Raw genomic sequence first — 16985 nt, 5'->3', positions numbered from 1 at the left:
AGAGTTCTAGTGGTGGGAATTTTGTGGAATTGTACCCCTCTTATCCTATGGTCTTGTCATTGTTTCCATTTTATAAATAAAAATTTTAAAAAAAGCATGAAGGAAAATGAACAAAGCCCCAGAGGTTCCATATAAGACCTTACCATGGTTTGTTATTTACAAATAACTATATTTCATATACTAACAAGACTGATTGCTTTTGGTCCCCCTGATCTAAGATATATAGGTCATTTAGTATTTCAGAAAAAGTTATTATTAATAATGCATTAACAATTCAAGCCCAGTGTTGAAATTCAATCAGCTCACTAATTTGAAACTTTAAGTGCTTATATTGAAGGAATATATACTCAGAACTGAAGTCAACACATTAAAAAGCTGGAGACATTCAACATATTTTCCCCTCTCATATCGTTTAAATAATGACTCATAAAACTGTAAGTTAATAGGATTACATATTAACACCATTCCCACCACTCAGGATCTGTCTCTGTACTCCCACTTCCCTACAGTGGAGCTGAAAATTTAGCCCTTACCCCAAGTTTTTTACTTTGATGCAATACTCCAAACATTAAAATTCTGTGTTGAGTTGCATTTCCCTTTCTGTTCTTCTTTCTCAACTTCTGTTTATGAGTGGGATCATCCCATGCTCATCTTTCTCTTTCTGGCTTATTTACTTAACATAAGTCCTTCTAGCTCCATCCAAGATAGGTCAAAGAAGGTGGATTAATTATTCTTTTTTTATTTAAGAAAGTATTAATTAATAAAACCATAGGGTAGGAGGGGTACAATTCCACACAATTCCCACCACCCATTCTCCATATCCCACCCCCTCCCCTGATAGCTTTCCCATTCTCTATCCCTCTGGGAGCATGGACCCAGGGTCATTGTGGGTTGCAGAAGGTAGAAGGTCTGGCTTCTGTAATTGCTTCCCCGCTGAACATGGGCGTTGACTGGTCGGTCCATATTTCCAGTCTGCCTCTCTCTTTCCCTAGTAGGGTGGGTCTCTGGGGAAGTGGAGCTCCAGGACACATTGGTGGGGTCTTCAGTCCAGGGAAGCCTGGCCGGCATCCTGATGACATCTGGAACCTGGTGACTGAAAAGAGAGTTAACATACGAAGCCAAACAAGTTGTTGAGCAATCATGGACCCAAAGCTTGGAATAGTGGAGAGGAAGTGTTAGGGGGATACTCACTGCAAACTCTAGTGTACTTCTGCTTTCAGGTATATATTTTGCAGTAGTCTATGGATACATGTGAACATATGCTCTCTCTCACAGAAACTGGTGTATATCTAGGTTATGGGACTTTGTTAGAAAGTGAACCACCTGAGATGGAATTAGAGTATACTGTGAAAGGAAAGGTCTCACCTGAGTAATGAAGCTGAAGGGTTGTCATTCCACACGTGTAGTCTCTGGACACAGTCTGAAGTGAAGCATGTTGAGGTGGCAATCGTTGTGTTGGTTAGGTTGTGATCGGCAGATGCAATATTATTTGATATGGATTGGGAGAGGCAAACGGGAAACCTATCCAATGGTTCTAGGACTGGGGAAAGTAGAGGCTCTATAGTGGAGATGTGAGGTTCCTGCTGTCTTAAGGTTCAGGATTAATTATTCTTAATAGGTGAGTATTCCATCCTGTATATATACCACAATTTTCTCAGCCACTCATCTGTTGCTGGATACCTGGGTTGTTTCCAGGTTTTGTCTGTTACGAATTGTGCTGCTATGAACATAGATGTACTCACAACTTTTTGGATGGGTGTGTTTAACTCTTTAGGATATATCCCTAGGAGAGGAATTACTGGGTCATAAAGAAGATCCATTTCTAGCCTTGTGAGGGTTCTCCACAGACTGCTCTCCACAGGGGTTGAATTAATTTACATTCCCACCAGAAGTGTAAGAGGGTCCAGCATCAGTTGCTGCTGCTGTCATTTCTGATGTATGACATTCTCACAGGGGTGAGGTAGTATCTCATTGTTGTCTTTATTTGCATCTCTGACAACCAGTGACTTGGAGCAATTCTTCATATGTTTGTTGGCCTTTTGTATCTCTCCTGTAGTGAATATTCTGTTCATATCCTCTCCCTACTTTTGAATTGGATCATTTACTTTTCTGTTGCTAAGCTTGGTGAGCTCTTTATATATTTTATTACCCTCTTGTCTGGTGTATGACATGTGAAGATCTCCCATTCTGTGAGGAGTCTCTTTGGGTGATGGTATCTTTTGCTTTGCAGAAGCTTTTCAATTTGATGTAGTCCCACTGGTTTATTTTTGTTGTAGTCTTTCTTGTAATTAGGTCTGTATCATCAAAATGCTCTTGAGATCTAGATGGGAAAGAGTTCCACCAATATTTTCCTCTAAGTATTTGCTAGTTTCTGGTCTAACATCCAGTTCCTTGTTCCATTTGGAGTTAACTTTTGTTTCTGGTGAGATATAGTGGTTCAGTTTCATTCGTCAGCATGTTTCAACCCAATTTTCCCTGAACCATTTACTGAAGAGACTCTCCTTTCTCCATTTAATAGTTTGGGCCCCATTATAAAAATTAGATGTCCATAGATGTGGGGGTCTATTTATATCTTTTAAAATAATTTTATTGTGGGAGGTTAACGATTTATAGTATAGTTGTTGACACATGGAGACAATTTCTGATCTCCCCTTTAAGTCTCTACAAAACATTCACCTCCAACTTAGATCCTTTTCCACCATCATGAACCAGGACCCCCTTCACCCTCTCCCTTCCCTTCCATCTCCAAAGTCTTCTGTTTTTGGTATAATCCCCCACACCAAGTCCAAGTTTCACTGTATGTATTCCCTTTCTTTTCTTAATTCTTAATTCCACTTATAAGTGATATCATCTGTTATTTGTCCTCTTTTTGGTCTTTCTCACTTAACATGACTTCTTCAACTTCATCCAAGATGAGGCAAAGAAAATGACCTTATAGTTTTTAATAGCTGAGTACTATTCCATTGTGCACATATACCACAACTTATCTGTGCTTGGGTGTCTGAGTCAAAGTTCAGACTATTAATTGTATGTACTTGACAGTGTACAACATGATGGTGTGATCTTTGTGTGCATTATAAAATAGTGACTGCCATTCAATTGATGAACACATCTGCAACCTCGTGTTTGCCTCTTTATTGTTGCTATTGATAATGCTTGACAATGGAATAGTAACAGATTCCCTGAGCTGTGCATCTACAATACACACTTACTATCTTTAGTTACTTTGTTGTATGTTAGAGTTCCAGAAACTATTTATCTTATATCTGAAAGTTTGTAACCTTGATCAATGTCTCCCAATTTTCTATACCACCAGTCCCTGGAAACCATTCTACAATTTGTGTCATACATAGTATTATTTCTTGAACTATCAACTTTTCTTGGACATTTTTTCCTTTTAATTATTTCCCTGATGATCAATCTCTCTTTTTAAATTTTTTTTTTTTTAATAAAAAGGAAACATTGACTAAACCATAGGATAAGAGGGGTACAACTTCACACAATTCCCACCACCAGAATTCTATATCCCCTCCCCTCCCCTGATAGCTTTCCCATTCTTTAACCCTCTGGGAGTATGGACCCAAGGTCACTGTGGTGCTGGCACTCGCGTGGGTGGCCTCATGGCAGCGTAAGCCGGACTGATTTCTCCTGCTACCGCTAGTGGCTACACAACAGACAGTGGATCAAGGGATTATTCAGCTACTAACAAATCCACTTTATTGTATAGGAGACAGGATTTAAATAGCAGAATGGAACAAAGAACATTTTTTCACATGTGACAATCATGGTGGGTTTTTAAAGGTCAGAACCCTCATGGTGAAGGATCTAAGGAATGAAGAGAATTTATATGGGTAGAGGAGAGTTCAGGATTATTAGTGGCTATGGAGCAAGAGTGTTAATTAACTAAAGGTATTTAGAAAAAAATGTTAATTATACCAGCAAGGGAGAGGTAAACAGAGAAAGGCAGAATATTGGTACAAGGAGTAGTGATCAAAGAACGAGGAAATAGGATGTGGGCCTTACTATTATACTACTAACAAGGCAGGATGATGGAGTATAGTTTGTATGTGATCAAAGATGGTGAACTTAGAGTGAACTTTAAGCAGGCAACCATTTGGTTTGTAACAAGGGAATGAGTTAAGTGTTAGGGGGTGTTGGCCTTTGTGAAGCCTGGGAGACTGACAAGAGGAAATTGAGTCAGAAAAGCTTTTCCCTCCATGCTTGACCCCTGAAACAGAGAGGTGTACAGATGGGGTGTCTTTTCAGACCTCCATCTTTATGATGGGAGGTCCCCTATGCTCTTACCATGCTTTCACAATTATCCTACATTGTAGGATATAGAAGGTTGAAGGTCTGGCTTCTGTAGTTGCTTCCCCACTGAACATGGGCATTGACAGGTTGATCCATATTCCTAGTCTGTGTCTCTCTTTCCATAGTGGGGAAAGGCTCTGGGGAAGCAGAGCTCCAGGACACTTTGGTGAGGTTGCCTGTCCAGGGAAGTCTGTTCGTCGTGATGCTAGCATCCTTGAACCTGGTGGTTGACAAGAGAGTAACATACAAAACCACACAGATTGTTGACCAATCATGGACCTAAGGGCTGAAATACTGCAGATGAAGAGTTGGGGGGTGTCTCCATTTTTAGATAGCTAGTAGGCATATTTTAGTTATATTCCAAAGGGCCTGACGTCTCTGAATGCAGTCTGAAGTGAAGCATATCGAGGTTGGGATTAGAAGATGTGATATCATTTGGTATGAATTGAGAGAAGCATGCAGGAAAGTGAGCATCAGTCTACAGCTTCCAGTACTGTGGAAATATAGGCTCTATAAAGGAAGTGGGAGGTTCCTGCTGGCATATATCAAAAAGGACAGCAGCATAAATGCTGGAGAGGCTGTGAGGATAAAGGAACCCTTCTGTACTGCTGGTGTTTTAATGTTTTAATGTTTTAATAAACATTAAAAAAAATGTTTATTTTTTACTAAAGCACTGCTCAGCTTCAGTTTGTGGCTGTGAGGGGACTGAACCTGGGACTTTGGAGCCTCAGGCATGAAAATGTCTTTGCATAACCATTATGCTTTCTACTCCCCTGTACCTCATTTATTCATTTACTTACTTTCTCATTCACTAACACTTAATGAGTATTTTCTGTGTGTCAGCCACTGTCTTGTACAGTGTGGATAATAAATAAGTGAACAAGACAGGGTTCTTGCTGTTAGGTAAGTTAAGGTTTATAAAGGGGAGAGATGTGTTTGTAATGAAAGTAAAAGATCACAGAGTAAGAATCTGAGTAAGAAGAAAAATATAAGGAGAAATTCTGACAAGTGAGTGTGAATTCATCAAATTGAGCACCCTAGTGATCGCCAGTAAGAGAACCTGTATGCTTGAGATTCCTGGGTTTACCCACAGCTTTGGGTGTTGGGAATGCCTCAGTGTATATGGGAACAGAGGGGTAATGGCAGCAGGTAGCGCAGAAAGAATTCCTAGAATAGCTTACAAAATGCCACCGGAGCAGGAACATCTTATCTGTGCTTTATTAAGATGCTTCTGTGTCAGGTGTGTGTGTGTGTGTGTGTGTGTGTGTGTGGTGGAGTAGACACAGGAAAGAATGTGGTGATATATGTCATCACTCCTAATTCAACCCCCAGTTCCTCCTGCTGCTGGTGATTCAGCTCAGGGAGGGTCTATACACAAGAAGTGGGAAGACATGCGATCAGCAGTCAGCTTCCTTTTCCAGTAGGCTAATTTAATTTTAATTAAAAAAATTTTAAATTTATTTATTGGGGAATTAATGTTTTACATTCGACAGTAAATACAATAGTTTGTACATGCATAACATTTCCCAGTTTTCCATATAACAATACAACCCCCGCTAGGTCCTCTGCCATCATGTTACAGGACCAGAACCCTGCCCCCTCCCCATCCCAGAGTCATTTACATTGGTGCAATACGCCAATTCCAGTTCAGGTTCTACTTGTGTTTTCTCTTCTGATCTTGTTTTTCAACTTCTGCCTGAGAGTGAGATCATCCTATATTCATCCTTCTGTTTCTGACTTATTTCACTTAACATGATTTTTTCAAGGTCCATAGAAGATCTGCTAAAAACGGTGAAGTCACTGTTTTTAATAGCTGAGTTGTTCCATTGTGTATATAGACTACAACTTGCTCAGCCACTCATCTGTGTTGGACACCTGGGTTGCTTCCAGGTTTTGGCTATTACAAATTGTGCTATAAGAACATAGGTGTACACAGATCTTTTTGGATGGAAGTGTTGGGTTTCTTAGGATATATCCCCAGGAGAGGAATTGCAGGATCATAGGATAGGTCCATTTCTAGTATTCTGAAAGTTCTTCAGACAGTTCTCCATAGAGGTTGGATCAATTTACATTCCCACCAGCAGTGCATGAGTGTTCCTTTGACCCCACAGCCTCTCCAGCATTTGCTACTTCTACCATTTCTGATGTATGACATTGTTACAGGAGTGAAATGGTATCTCATTGTTCTCTTTATTTGCATTTCTCTGACAATCAAAGATTGGAGCATTTTTTTCATGTGTTTCTTGGCCTTTTGTATCTCTTCTTAAATATTCTGTCCATGTCCTCCCCTCATTTTTGGATGGGGTTATTTGTTTTCTTGTGATTGAGTTTGGCAAGCTCTTTGTATATTCTGGTTATTAAACTCTTATCTGATGTATGGCATGTAAAGATCTTCCCCCATTCTGCTAGTGGTCTCTTGGTTTGGGTATTGTTTTTTTTTTTTTTTGCTGTGCAGAAGCTTTTTAATTTGATTTAGTCCCATAGGTTTAGTCTTCTTTGTAATTGAATTAATTTCATTGAAGATGTCTTTAAAATTTATGTGGAAAAAGTTCTGCCAATATTTTCCTCTATGTATCTGATAGTTTGTTGTCTAACATTCAAGTCCTTGATCCACTTGGAATTTTACTTTTGTATTTGGTGAAATATAGTAGTTCAGTTTCATTCTTCTACATGTTTCAACCCATTTTTTCCAACACCATTTGTTGAAGAGACTCTGCTTTCCCCATTTAATAATCTGGGCACTTTTGTCAAAGATTAGATGTCCATAGGTGTGGGGGCTTACTTCTGGGCTCTCAATTCTGTTTCACTGGTCAGTGTGTCTATGTTCCAGTACCAAGCAGTTTTGATGACAATGGCCTTATAATACAATTTGAGATCTGGGACTGTGATGCCTCCAGTTCTTTTCTTTCTTCTCAAGATTGGTTTGGCAGTTAGGTATTTTCTGGTTCCAGATAAACATTTGTAGCATTTGTTGTATTCTCCTAAAATTCTGGTTGGGATATTGATGGCGATAGCATTAAATTTGTATATGGCTCTGGGTAGTATATTCATTTTGATGATGTTAATTCTTCCTACCTGTGAACATGGAATATCTTTCCACTTCTTTGTGTCTTTTTTCAATTTCCTTGAGTCATGACTCATAATTTTCAGTATATAAGCCTTTCACTTTTTTGGTTAGGTTTATTCCTAGATATTTTATTGTTTTAGTTGCTATAGTAAAAGGAATTGATTTCTGGATTTCGTCTTCTTCTACCTTAGTGTTTGCATAGAGGAATGCCACTGACTTTTGAATGTTAATTTTGTAGCCTGACTCCTTACTGTATTGCCTGACAATTTCCAAAAGCTTCTTTCTGGATTCCTTAGGTTTTTCTTTCTGCAAATAGGGAGAGTTTGACTTCTTGTCTTCCAATCTGTATGCCTTTAATTCCTTGCTCCTGCCTGATTGCTATGGTAAGAACTTCCAACATTATGTTGAATAGTAATGGTGATAATGGGAAGCCCTGTCTAGTACCTGATATGAGGGGAAATGCTTCTAGTTTTTCACCATTGAGTATAATGTTGGCTGTAGGTTTGCTATATATAGACTCCACTATCTTGAGGACTTTTCCATCTATTCCCATTTTTTGTAGTGTTTTGATCATAAAGGGATGTTGAATTTTGTCAAAGGCTTTCTCTGCATCTATTGATATGAACATGTGGTTTTTGGCCTTGCTTTTGTTGATGTGGTGGGTCACGTTGATTAATTTATGTATATTAAACCAACCTTGCATCCCTGGGATAAACCCCACTTGATCATGATGACCAATCTTTTTAATATACTGTTGTATTTAGTTGGCTAGAATTTGTTCAATATTTTAGCATCTATGTTCATCAGAGATATTGGTCTGTAGTTTTCTTTTTTGGTTGTGTCCCTGTCTGCTTTTGGTATCAAAGTGATGTTGGCCTCCTAGAAGCTGGATGGGAGTATTCCAGTGTCTTCAGTCTTCTGGAAGACTTTTAAAAGTAGAGGTATGTGTGGTCCAGGAGATGGTGTATTGGATAAAGCATTGGACTCTCAAGCATGAAGTCCTGAGTTCAATCCCTGGCAGCACATGTACCAGAGTGATGTCTGGTTCTTTCTCTCTCCTCCTAGCTTTATCATTAATAAATAAATAAAATCTAAAAAATAGAGTTATTAGTTCTTTGATGGTTTTGTTGAATTCATTTGTAAAATCATCCAGTCTAGGACTTTTATTCTTGGGAAGGTTTTGATAACTGTTTCAATTTCGTTAGCTGTGATGGGCCTCTTCATATTATCTATTTCCTCTTTACTTAATTTTGGTAGTTCATAGGTATCTAGGAAATCATCCATTTCTTCCAGGTTCTCTAGCGTGGTGGCAGATAGTTGTTCATAGAGGCCTCACATGATACGCTGAATTTCTGTGGTGTCTATTGTGATATCTCCTTTTTCATTTATGATCTGATTTATTTGGGTCTTCTCCCTTTTTTGTTTTGTGAATCTGGCTAAAGGTTTGTCAATTATGTTAACTCTTTTTAAGTACCAACATTTACTTTCGTCCAACTTTTGAATGCTTTTCTTATTTCGATGTTATTTCTGCCATAACTTTAGTTATTTCTGTCCTTCAGGTTGCTTTAGGGTTCCTTTGTTGTTCTTCTTCTAGGTCTTTAAGATGTGCAATCAGGCTGTTTATTTGTGCTTTTTCTTATTTCCTAATGTGTGCTTATATGGCTATGAACTTCCCTCTTAGTATTGCCTTAGCTGTGTCCCAAATATTTTGGTAGCTTATGTCTTCTTTTTAATTGAACTCTTGAAACATTTTGATTTCTTCCTTGATTTCCTCTTTGACCCAGAGGTTGTTAAGAAGTGTACTGTCGAGCTTCTGCATTTTGGGACTATTACTAATCTTTTGTTGATTGTTAAGTGTTGGTTTAATTCCACTGTGGTCTGAGAAGATGCTTGGGATGATTTCAATGCTTTTGAATTTGCTGATGATGTCTTTGTTGCCTAACATATGGTCTGTCCTTGAGAATGAGCCATGTGGACTTGAGTAGAATGTGCATTCCAGTTTCTTTGGATGAATGACTGAAAATTTCCAATTGTTCTAGTTTATCAATCTTGTCATTTGCTATCTTTATTGATTTATTTATCATCTTTATTGATTTTCTTCCTATATGACCTGTCAAGTTGAGAGAGTGGGTGTTGAAATCCCCTACTATGACTGAGTTGCTGTTAATAAATTCCTGTAGCTCTTTCAGTAGATGTTTGATGTATTTAGGTGGCTTCTCATTGGGTGCATAGATGTTAATAATTGTTAAGTCCTCTTGATTGACTGATACTCTAGCATTAAGTAATGTCCATCCCTATCTTTTTAAATTTATTTATTTTAAAGTCTATTGTGTCAGATATGAGGATAGCTGTCCCTGCCATTTTTTTGTGGGCCATTGCTTGTATGATAGTTTTCTATCCTTTCACTTTGAGTCTGTGTTTGTCTTATTGAGTTAGGTGGGTTTCCTGTAGACAGCATATAGTTGAGTTGTGTTTCCTGTTCCATCGTCCTACTCTGTGCCTTTTAATAGGTGAATTCCGGCCATTGACATCTATTGATATCAAAGATTGAAGATATTTTAACGTCATTCTTGTGTATTTTTAGAGTGTTCTGATCTGTGGCATATTTATTGTGGTCTGACTGTTTATAGAAGACCTTTCAGAACTTCTTTTAGGGTAGGCTTAGTGATAGTTCATTCTTTCAACTGTTGTTTGTGTGAGAATGTTTTTATGCCTCCATCTAGTCTGAATGACAGTCTAGTAGGAAAAAGTAGTCTTGATTGAAAGCCTTTCTCATTGAGCACTCGATAGATATCTTGCCATTCTCTTCTGGCCTGTAGTGTTTGTGTGGAGAAGTCTGCTGCTAATCTTATGGGTTTTCCTCTGTAGGTGACTCTTTGTTTTTCTCTTGCAGCCTTCTGGATACTTTATTTATCCTTATTCCTTTCCATTTTAAATATGATGTGTCTTTATGTCTGGATTAATTCTGTTTGGTATCCTCTGGGCTTCTTGAACCATTGTTTTTGATGTTGTCTAGACTAGAGAAGTTTTTAGCTGTTATGTCCTGAAGAATGCTTTCTTCCTCTCCCTCTCTTTCTTCGTCTGGTAAGCCAACAGGTCTCTTTTGTTGTTTTCAGTATCTCTTAATCTCTTTTTGAGATTTATTTATTTATTTATTCACTGCTTGTGAAGCAACTCCCCTGCATATGGTCATCCGGGGGCTTGAACAGGGATCTTTATGCAGGTCCTTGGTCTTTGTGCTACCTGCATGTATCCTGCTGCACTACCACCTGATTCCCCTCTTACTTCTTTTGTAGTTGTCTCTAATTTGTCTTCAATCTTGCTATTTCTTTCTTCAGCTTAATTTTTTCTGTTCTCTCTCCCCTCTACTGTTTTCTGGAGTTCATCTATTTTGTTACCCTGTTCTGATACTGTTTTAGCTTGTTCAGCTAGTTGTGTTCTTAGCTCAGCTATTAAACTTTCAGCTCTCTAATAACCTTGAGATAATTAGTATTTTCTTCCAGGGTCTCATTCATTGTTTTTGCATTTCTGATGATAATTCTTTTAAACTCTTTACTCACTCCTGTGACTATTTCCTTAACAAGCGTTTGGATGTTGACCTCATTATTTTGTGTTTCAACCTTGTGGGGATTTTAGCTGCATTCTTGTTCTGGTTCATTTCTCCAATATTCCTCTTGTTGCTTTAACCATTTTATATTGTATGTTATGAGGTCCCTCTCTAGTACTTTTCAAATTATTGATCACTCTTGCCTGAATTGACTTGTGTCTAAGTAAGGTAATAAAGTGTTCGAAGTTGTGGAAATTGACAGTTGTTTCAATATTATTTTAATCCCTTTATTGGAGCACACTGTCTTAAAAGCTTCTTTTGTTCTTTTTATTCCCTGTAGGCTATGGGAACCTGAGGGTTTTTAAACTATAAGTAGGCTTCTTATATTAATCACTGACTCCTGACCAAGAAATAAAACAGGGTGGGGCTGAGATAATCCAGTGGTTATGCAAAGAGACTCTCACTGCCCTCCCCCTAGGCCTTGGAGGTATAGATCTTCTCCTGAGTTTCCTGGTTAGTTCTTTGTTCCCTGGTGTCAGCACAGGGCCTCCCCCTGTTTCTGCCGCTTCTGAGGTCAGTAGCAATGGATACTCACAGTTGCATTTGTTCAGTCTGAGGGGATTCTTCTTCTCTCTTCAGGTGTCTTTTTGTTGGTGAAACAGACTCAGTGTGATGTCTCAACTGGTAAACTGACAGACTTTTTTTTAATGTTTATTTATTTATTTATTTATTTATTTATTCCCTTTTGTTGCCCTTGTTGTTTTATTTTTGTAGTTATTCTTGTTGTTGTTGGATAGGACAGAGAGAAATGGAGAGAGGAGGGGAAGACAGAGAGGGGGAGAGAAAGACAGACACCTGCAGACCTGCTTCACTGCCTGTGAAATGGCTCCCCTGCAGGTGGGGATCTGGGGGCTCGAACCAGGATCCTTCTGCTGGTCATTGCGCTTTATGCCACATGCGCTTAACACGCTGCGCTAACCACCCAACTCCCAACTGACAGACTTTCAACAGCCACTTAATTTCTCCCTAGGCTCCTCTCTGTCCGTGAGCCATGTGTACTTGCACTTTCTGGTGATGTTTTGCATTCCTGAAGTTATTCTAGTCCCGTTTTGTTGTGATCCCAGATTATCTTCTTTGGTATTCCTAGTTGACCCAGGAGAAGAGAGGAGAGAAACACAGCTGCTGCTGCTCCATAATCCTGCCTCCTATAGAACCCCCTACTTCTATTTCTTTCAGAATAAATATATATTAAAAAGTAGAGATACACATGGTCCACAGACATGAAAAGATGTTCCATTTCATTTACCATTAGAGAAATAAACTACACTGGTATTCCACCTTATTGGCAATGTTGTGGAGAGAAAGGGACTCTGCTTCACTGCTGGTGGAAATGAATACAAGCTGATGCAGCCTCTTTGGAAGACTCTATGGAGAGACTGTAAACAAATAAAAATGGAATTACCAGCAATGCCCTTAAGCATTTATCCAGAGGATATATAAACACTATTTCAAAGAGACATATGATCTTTATGTTTACAGCAGCATTATTCACCATAGTTAAAGAGGGGAAGCATCTTCCTTAAATTCAGCTCCATTATGGAAATGGCAGACTTGTGTCTTTTCTGTAGACCCAGAATATTGACTCAAGGTTCATGCATGAGAAAGTAACTTTGTGCTGCCTGACCTGTGAAGGGAGCCAGCAGGAGATTGTTCACCAGAGTCTGAAGTAGTGTACTCACTGGGTTTTTAACATGGCAATTCTCCTTGAAGCTTAGATGACTTTAAGTCTGTAGTTGCCCCATCACACTAATGGGAGATTTTGCCGTACTATAGGAGGGCTTGGACTATACTTTGAATATGCCCCTTTTGGATGCTGTTGCTAGGTTATTTGGATAACTTTGGAATTGTCAATCTTGATTAACTCAGCTGGGGGAGCCATTTTTTATGACTTTAAATAATTTTTGGAAATTGTTTATGCTATATTTTTTGCTAGGAATATACTACATATCATACTTTGTCTTTTATTTCCATGCTAGATGGCTAACGGGCTTTTCAATATTTCATCAGTGTAAAATTAGTCCAGAGACATTGTTGTATGTGACTTTTGATTCATGCAGCTGATTAAGTTTCTTATGATGGTTTTTTTTTATGAAGTGAGATTATCGAATACAATAATTTGATTTTGGTAAAGTCCTTGAGTTAGGTTGCCAGATGTCCCAGACAGACAGACAGAAAGAGAGACAGATAGCAGTCATTTGTGCTGACAATGTAGGTCATTTCACTGTGCTACATTTTGTTTTTCCTGTTGGATACTTGTTTTTTTTATCTGCTTGACCTTTCAAAGTGCAGAAGACACCATTTCCTAAATTACTTTAGATGTGTCACAATATTGAAACAACTGACTGTGTAAATCATTGCTCTGTTGTAGAGTCAGGATACAACCTGTCCCTGTACAATATGGTATGGGATCCACAGAAGGTTCAAGCTGACCTGGTGTCTCAATTTGGCCTTGACAACCTCCATGCAGAACAAATTATGAATTACTCAATGAAACTACAGGAGGTATGTATGCTTGACTGTGTCTCACACTTGGAGTTTGTCCTGTAAACTGTTCTCCTGGGTAGGGTGAGTGGTGGAGGGAGAGGGTGGACATCTGAGCTCTTGGGACATGGTAACCCCCTGCAGCATCTGGCTTTTCTAGAAGTGTCCCTTTCATATTACATTGCTATTCTACTCTAGCCTAAAAATACAGCATGAAAGCAATAGGGTACTTCGCTGTCCTTGGCAGCATTAGTGGGAAAACCCAGGTCAGATGAGGCAGCGAAGTCTGGAAAGCCAGGCCACACTCCTGCAAAGGTGCAGATAGAATCAGGAGGGATGGATGTATGAAGGGAAGGCTTTCTTCCCCCCCCCTTTTTAAAATAATTTTTTATTTATAAAAAAGAAACACTGACAAAACCCATAGGATAAGAAGAGTACAACTCCACACAGTTCCCACCAGAATTCCATATCCCATCCCCTCCCTTGATAGCTTTTCTATTCTTTTACCTTCTGGGAATATGGACCCAGGGTCATTATGGAATGCAGAAGGTGGAAGGTCTGGCTTCTGTAATTGCTTCCCTTTAGGGAAATTGTGAGTATGTGGTTGAGCTTGGTAGGGCTTGACTTGAGGGGACATCTATCCTGTCAGTCTCTCTCTCTCTCTACTGAGAGGTCAAGCAAGGAGGGACACAACCCCCCAAGGTTTGCCTTGTCGTATCAGACTCCCTGCCTCACAAAACACCCTGCATTCCTAATACTATGGCCTGCTCCCTTATTATCTACATAATCATTGTTTTGCCTAAAAGATCCCCACCCATTCCATTCCTTTGATTTATCTTCTTTCTACCCTCAAGACCCTCCCTGCCTGCAGAGTATTATTAATTCTACCAGTTAAAACCCTCGCAACAGTTGCTAAGGAAGTTTCTACCTTTCCCAGTCCCTTTTGCCTTTCTCTGCCCCTTTCTAAACCATGTCAAGCTATTTCCATTTCCAACTTGCCACTTCTGGGTCTGACTCTTGAAAGCCTTGGCTCTCTGATCAATAAAGAATCAAATCACCTCAACACCACCAGCTCTGTCCCTGGGTCATCTCTCTCACATCCCTGAGTGAGTAGCAGTCCAGGCTGGCTCTGGTCACGTTCTCCCCAACCCAGAGAGTACCCACCCAAGTAGAGGCACCCCCACGCTAGCCCGGCACTTCCCTGCTGAACATGGGCATTAGCAGATTGATCCATATTCCCAGCCTGTCTCTCTGTCTCTCTTTCCTTGGTGGGGCAGGGTTCTGTGGAAGCAGGGCTCCAGGACACATTGGTGAGGTCATCTGCCTAGGGAAGTCCAGTTGGCATTATTGTAGCATCTGGAACCTGGTGGCTGAAAAAAGAGTTAATCTATAAAGCAGAACCAAATGTTGACTAATTATGAACCTAAAGCCAAGAATATTGCAGATGAAGGTTTGGGGGCTCCGTTCTGTAGCTAGCTAGTAGGCCTATTTTAGTTATATTCCATAGGGCTGGTGACTTTACTAGTTTTTCCTGAGCCTGACCTCTGATATGCAGGTGGACCCATTGTTTGGGGAGATGATATCATGGCTGGAAAAAGGGCTAGAAATCTGGGTCAGGGGAGAGAGTATCTCCCAACTATGGGAAAAGTGTATAAATATTGTTGACAGTAAACCCCATCGATCTGACCTAGGGCCCATATTCAGCTTTGGAGCCCATGTAACCTCTGTATTCCTGTAGGTCTGAGCTCACATTCTGTGGTCACTATTGGGAATGTTCCAGTCTCCTCCAGTTTCAGGACCCATCTTTCTCAGGTGGAATATAGAGTATATTGTCCAGCCTTCCTTTGGAGCATGGAGCATTATATATCATTGTTGATCCACATTGAGGGCAAGGTCCTATGGGGGCCCACAAAGGGGTCTATTGTGTTGTTCCTGATAGAAATGACCAGTAACAATGGAGAGAGGGATTTATTCGATGTCTAGGCCCATCATGTCTGTTTGGGATCTCAAGACTCCCCGACTAGGGCCCTAGATTATGGGGTGGCCTGATAGTGACTAAAGAGTCATTATTAAAGTATGCCAGTCTCTTGCCCTTATTCAGCTTTTGTAGTTCTTATTTTGATAAAGTTAGATTTTGAGTGACTTAGGGAAGTGTAATAGGAAGTAGGTGAGTAGGGTATCTGAGTCTAAGTAGAGACTATTTCACTAAGAACTTTATGGTGCCTTTTTAGGCCTTTCTCTTTACTTGCTTCATTTATTGACTCACTGCAGACTGTTGTGCACTTTTACTTTCAGGTATATATATATATCTCCCTAATTTATGGATACATGTGAACATATATCCTATATCATGGCAGCTGGTCTATATCTAGGTTTTGGGGCTTTGTTAGGAAGTGAGCCAGCCAAAAGGAATTAGAGAATCCAATGAGAAAGGAAAGGTCTCACACATGTAATGAGGCTGACGTGTTGACATTCCATGCCTGACATCTCCAGACATATTCTGAAGTGAAGCATGCTGAGGTGGTACACGTTGTATTGATTAGGTTGGGATCAGCAGATGCAGTATCATTTGGTATGAATTGAGAGAAGCATGCAGGAAAGTGAGTCCCGCCCTTGAGCTTTCAGGACTGGGGGAAATAAGGGCTTTACAGAGGAAGTGGGAGGTTCCTGTTGTCTTAGGTTTTAAGAAGGCAATAGTTACTGCTATAATCAAATTATCTGGCAATTGGGTTAACTTTGAAAATCTCATTGTTAATATTTTCTGTATCATACACTACATCACCATAATTTATATCCTTTGACATTATTTATATATACCTGTGTCTTATAAAGTAACACTACCTGTTACTTCTCTTCTCCTTGGTCTAGCTTTTAGAAGAGCCAACATTCCAAAGAACAAGTCATTATTAGAAATGTATTAACAATTTGAGACCACTGTTAAAATTCAGTCTGATTGCACGTTTGAAGTCTTAAGTGCTTAGATTGAAGGAACTCAGCTTATGGTTTGTGAATTAAGAGGTTTGGGACATTCAATCAGTTTTTCGCCCTCTCATATTAATTAAATCATGATTTATGAGATTACAAGTTAATAGGAGTGTACATCAACACCCTTCCCACCACCAAAGGTGGGAATCCTGAGGGGAAAGCTTTCTAAACGCCCAGATGGTTGCCACTGGAAACTAAGAGTTCTTGGTCTTACAGAGCAAGTGTGCTCACCAGATCTAAGCCCTACTTTTCTTTCTTTTATTTAAGTTAATTTTTAAATTATCGTTATTTATTTATTGGCTAGAGATAGCCATAAATTGAGAGGGAAAGAAGTGATAGAGAGGAAGAGAGAAAGAGAGACACCTGCTGTACTGCTTCACCACTCACTTACAAAGTTTTCCCCCTGCAGGTGGGGACTGAGAGCTTGAATTCTAGTCCTTGTGCATTGTTCCATGTCACTCGACCAGGTGTGCCACCCCCCATCCCTACCCCCCACCCCAAACCCCATTTTGAGTCTTTCCAGATTTACTAATC

General features: G+C 39.6%; 1 protein-coding gene across 1 annotated transcript in view; it reads left to right on the top strand.

Annotated features, from left to right (window-relative positions):
• ABCA13 (ATP binding cassette subfamily A member 13) overlaps window positions 1-16985 on the top strand; it is a 594731-nt gene that overhangs the window by 66635 nt on the left and 511111 nt on the right. Inside the window, 1 exon segment of the mRNA XM_007524553.2 lies at window positions 13354-13487. Coding sequence (XP_007524615.1) covers window positions 13354-13487 — 134 coding nt within the window.

This window comes from Erinaceus europaeus, chromosome 14 (assembly GCF_950295315.1).
Source record: "Erinaceus europaeus chromosome 14, mEriEur2.1, whole genome shotgun sequence".
NCBI lineage: Eukaryota > Metazoa > Chordata > Mammalia > Eulipotyphla > Erinaceidae > Erinaceus > Erinaceus europaeus.
The sequence above is the reverse complement of the archived record's forward strand: the minus strand, read 5'-3'. Positions and strand labels throughout refer to the sequence as shown.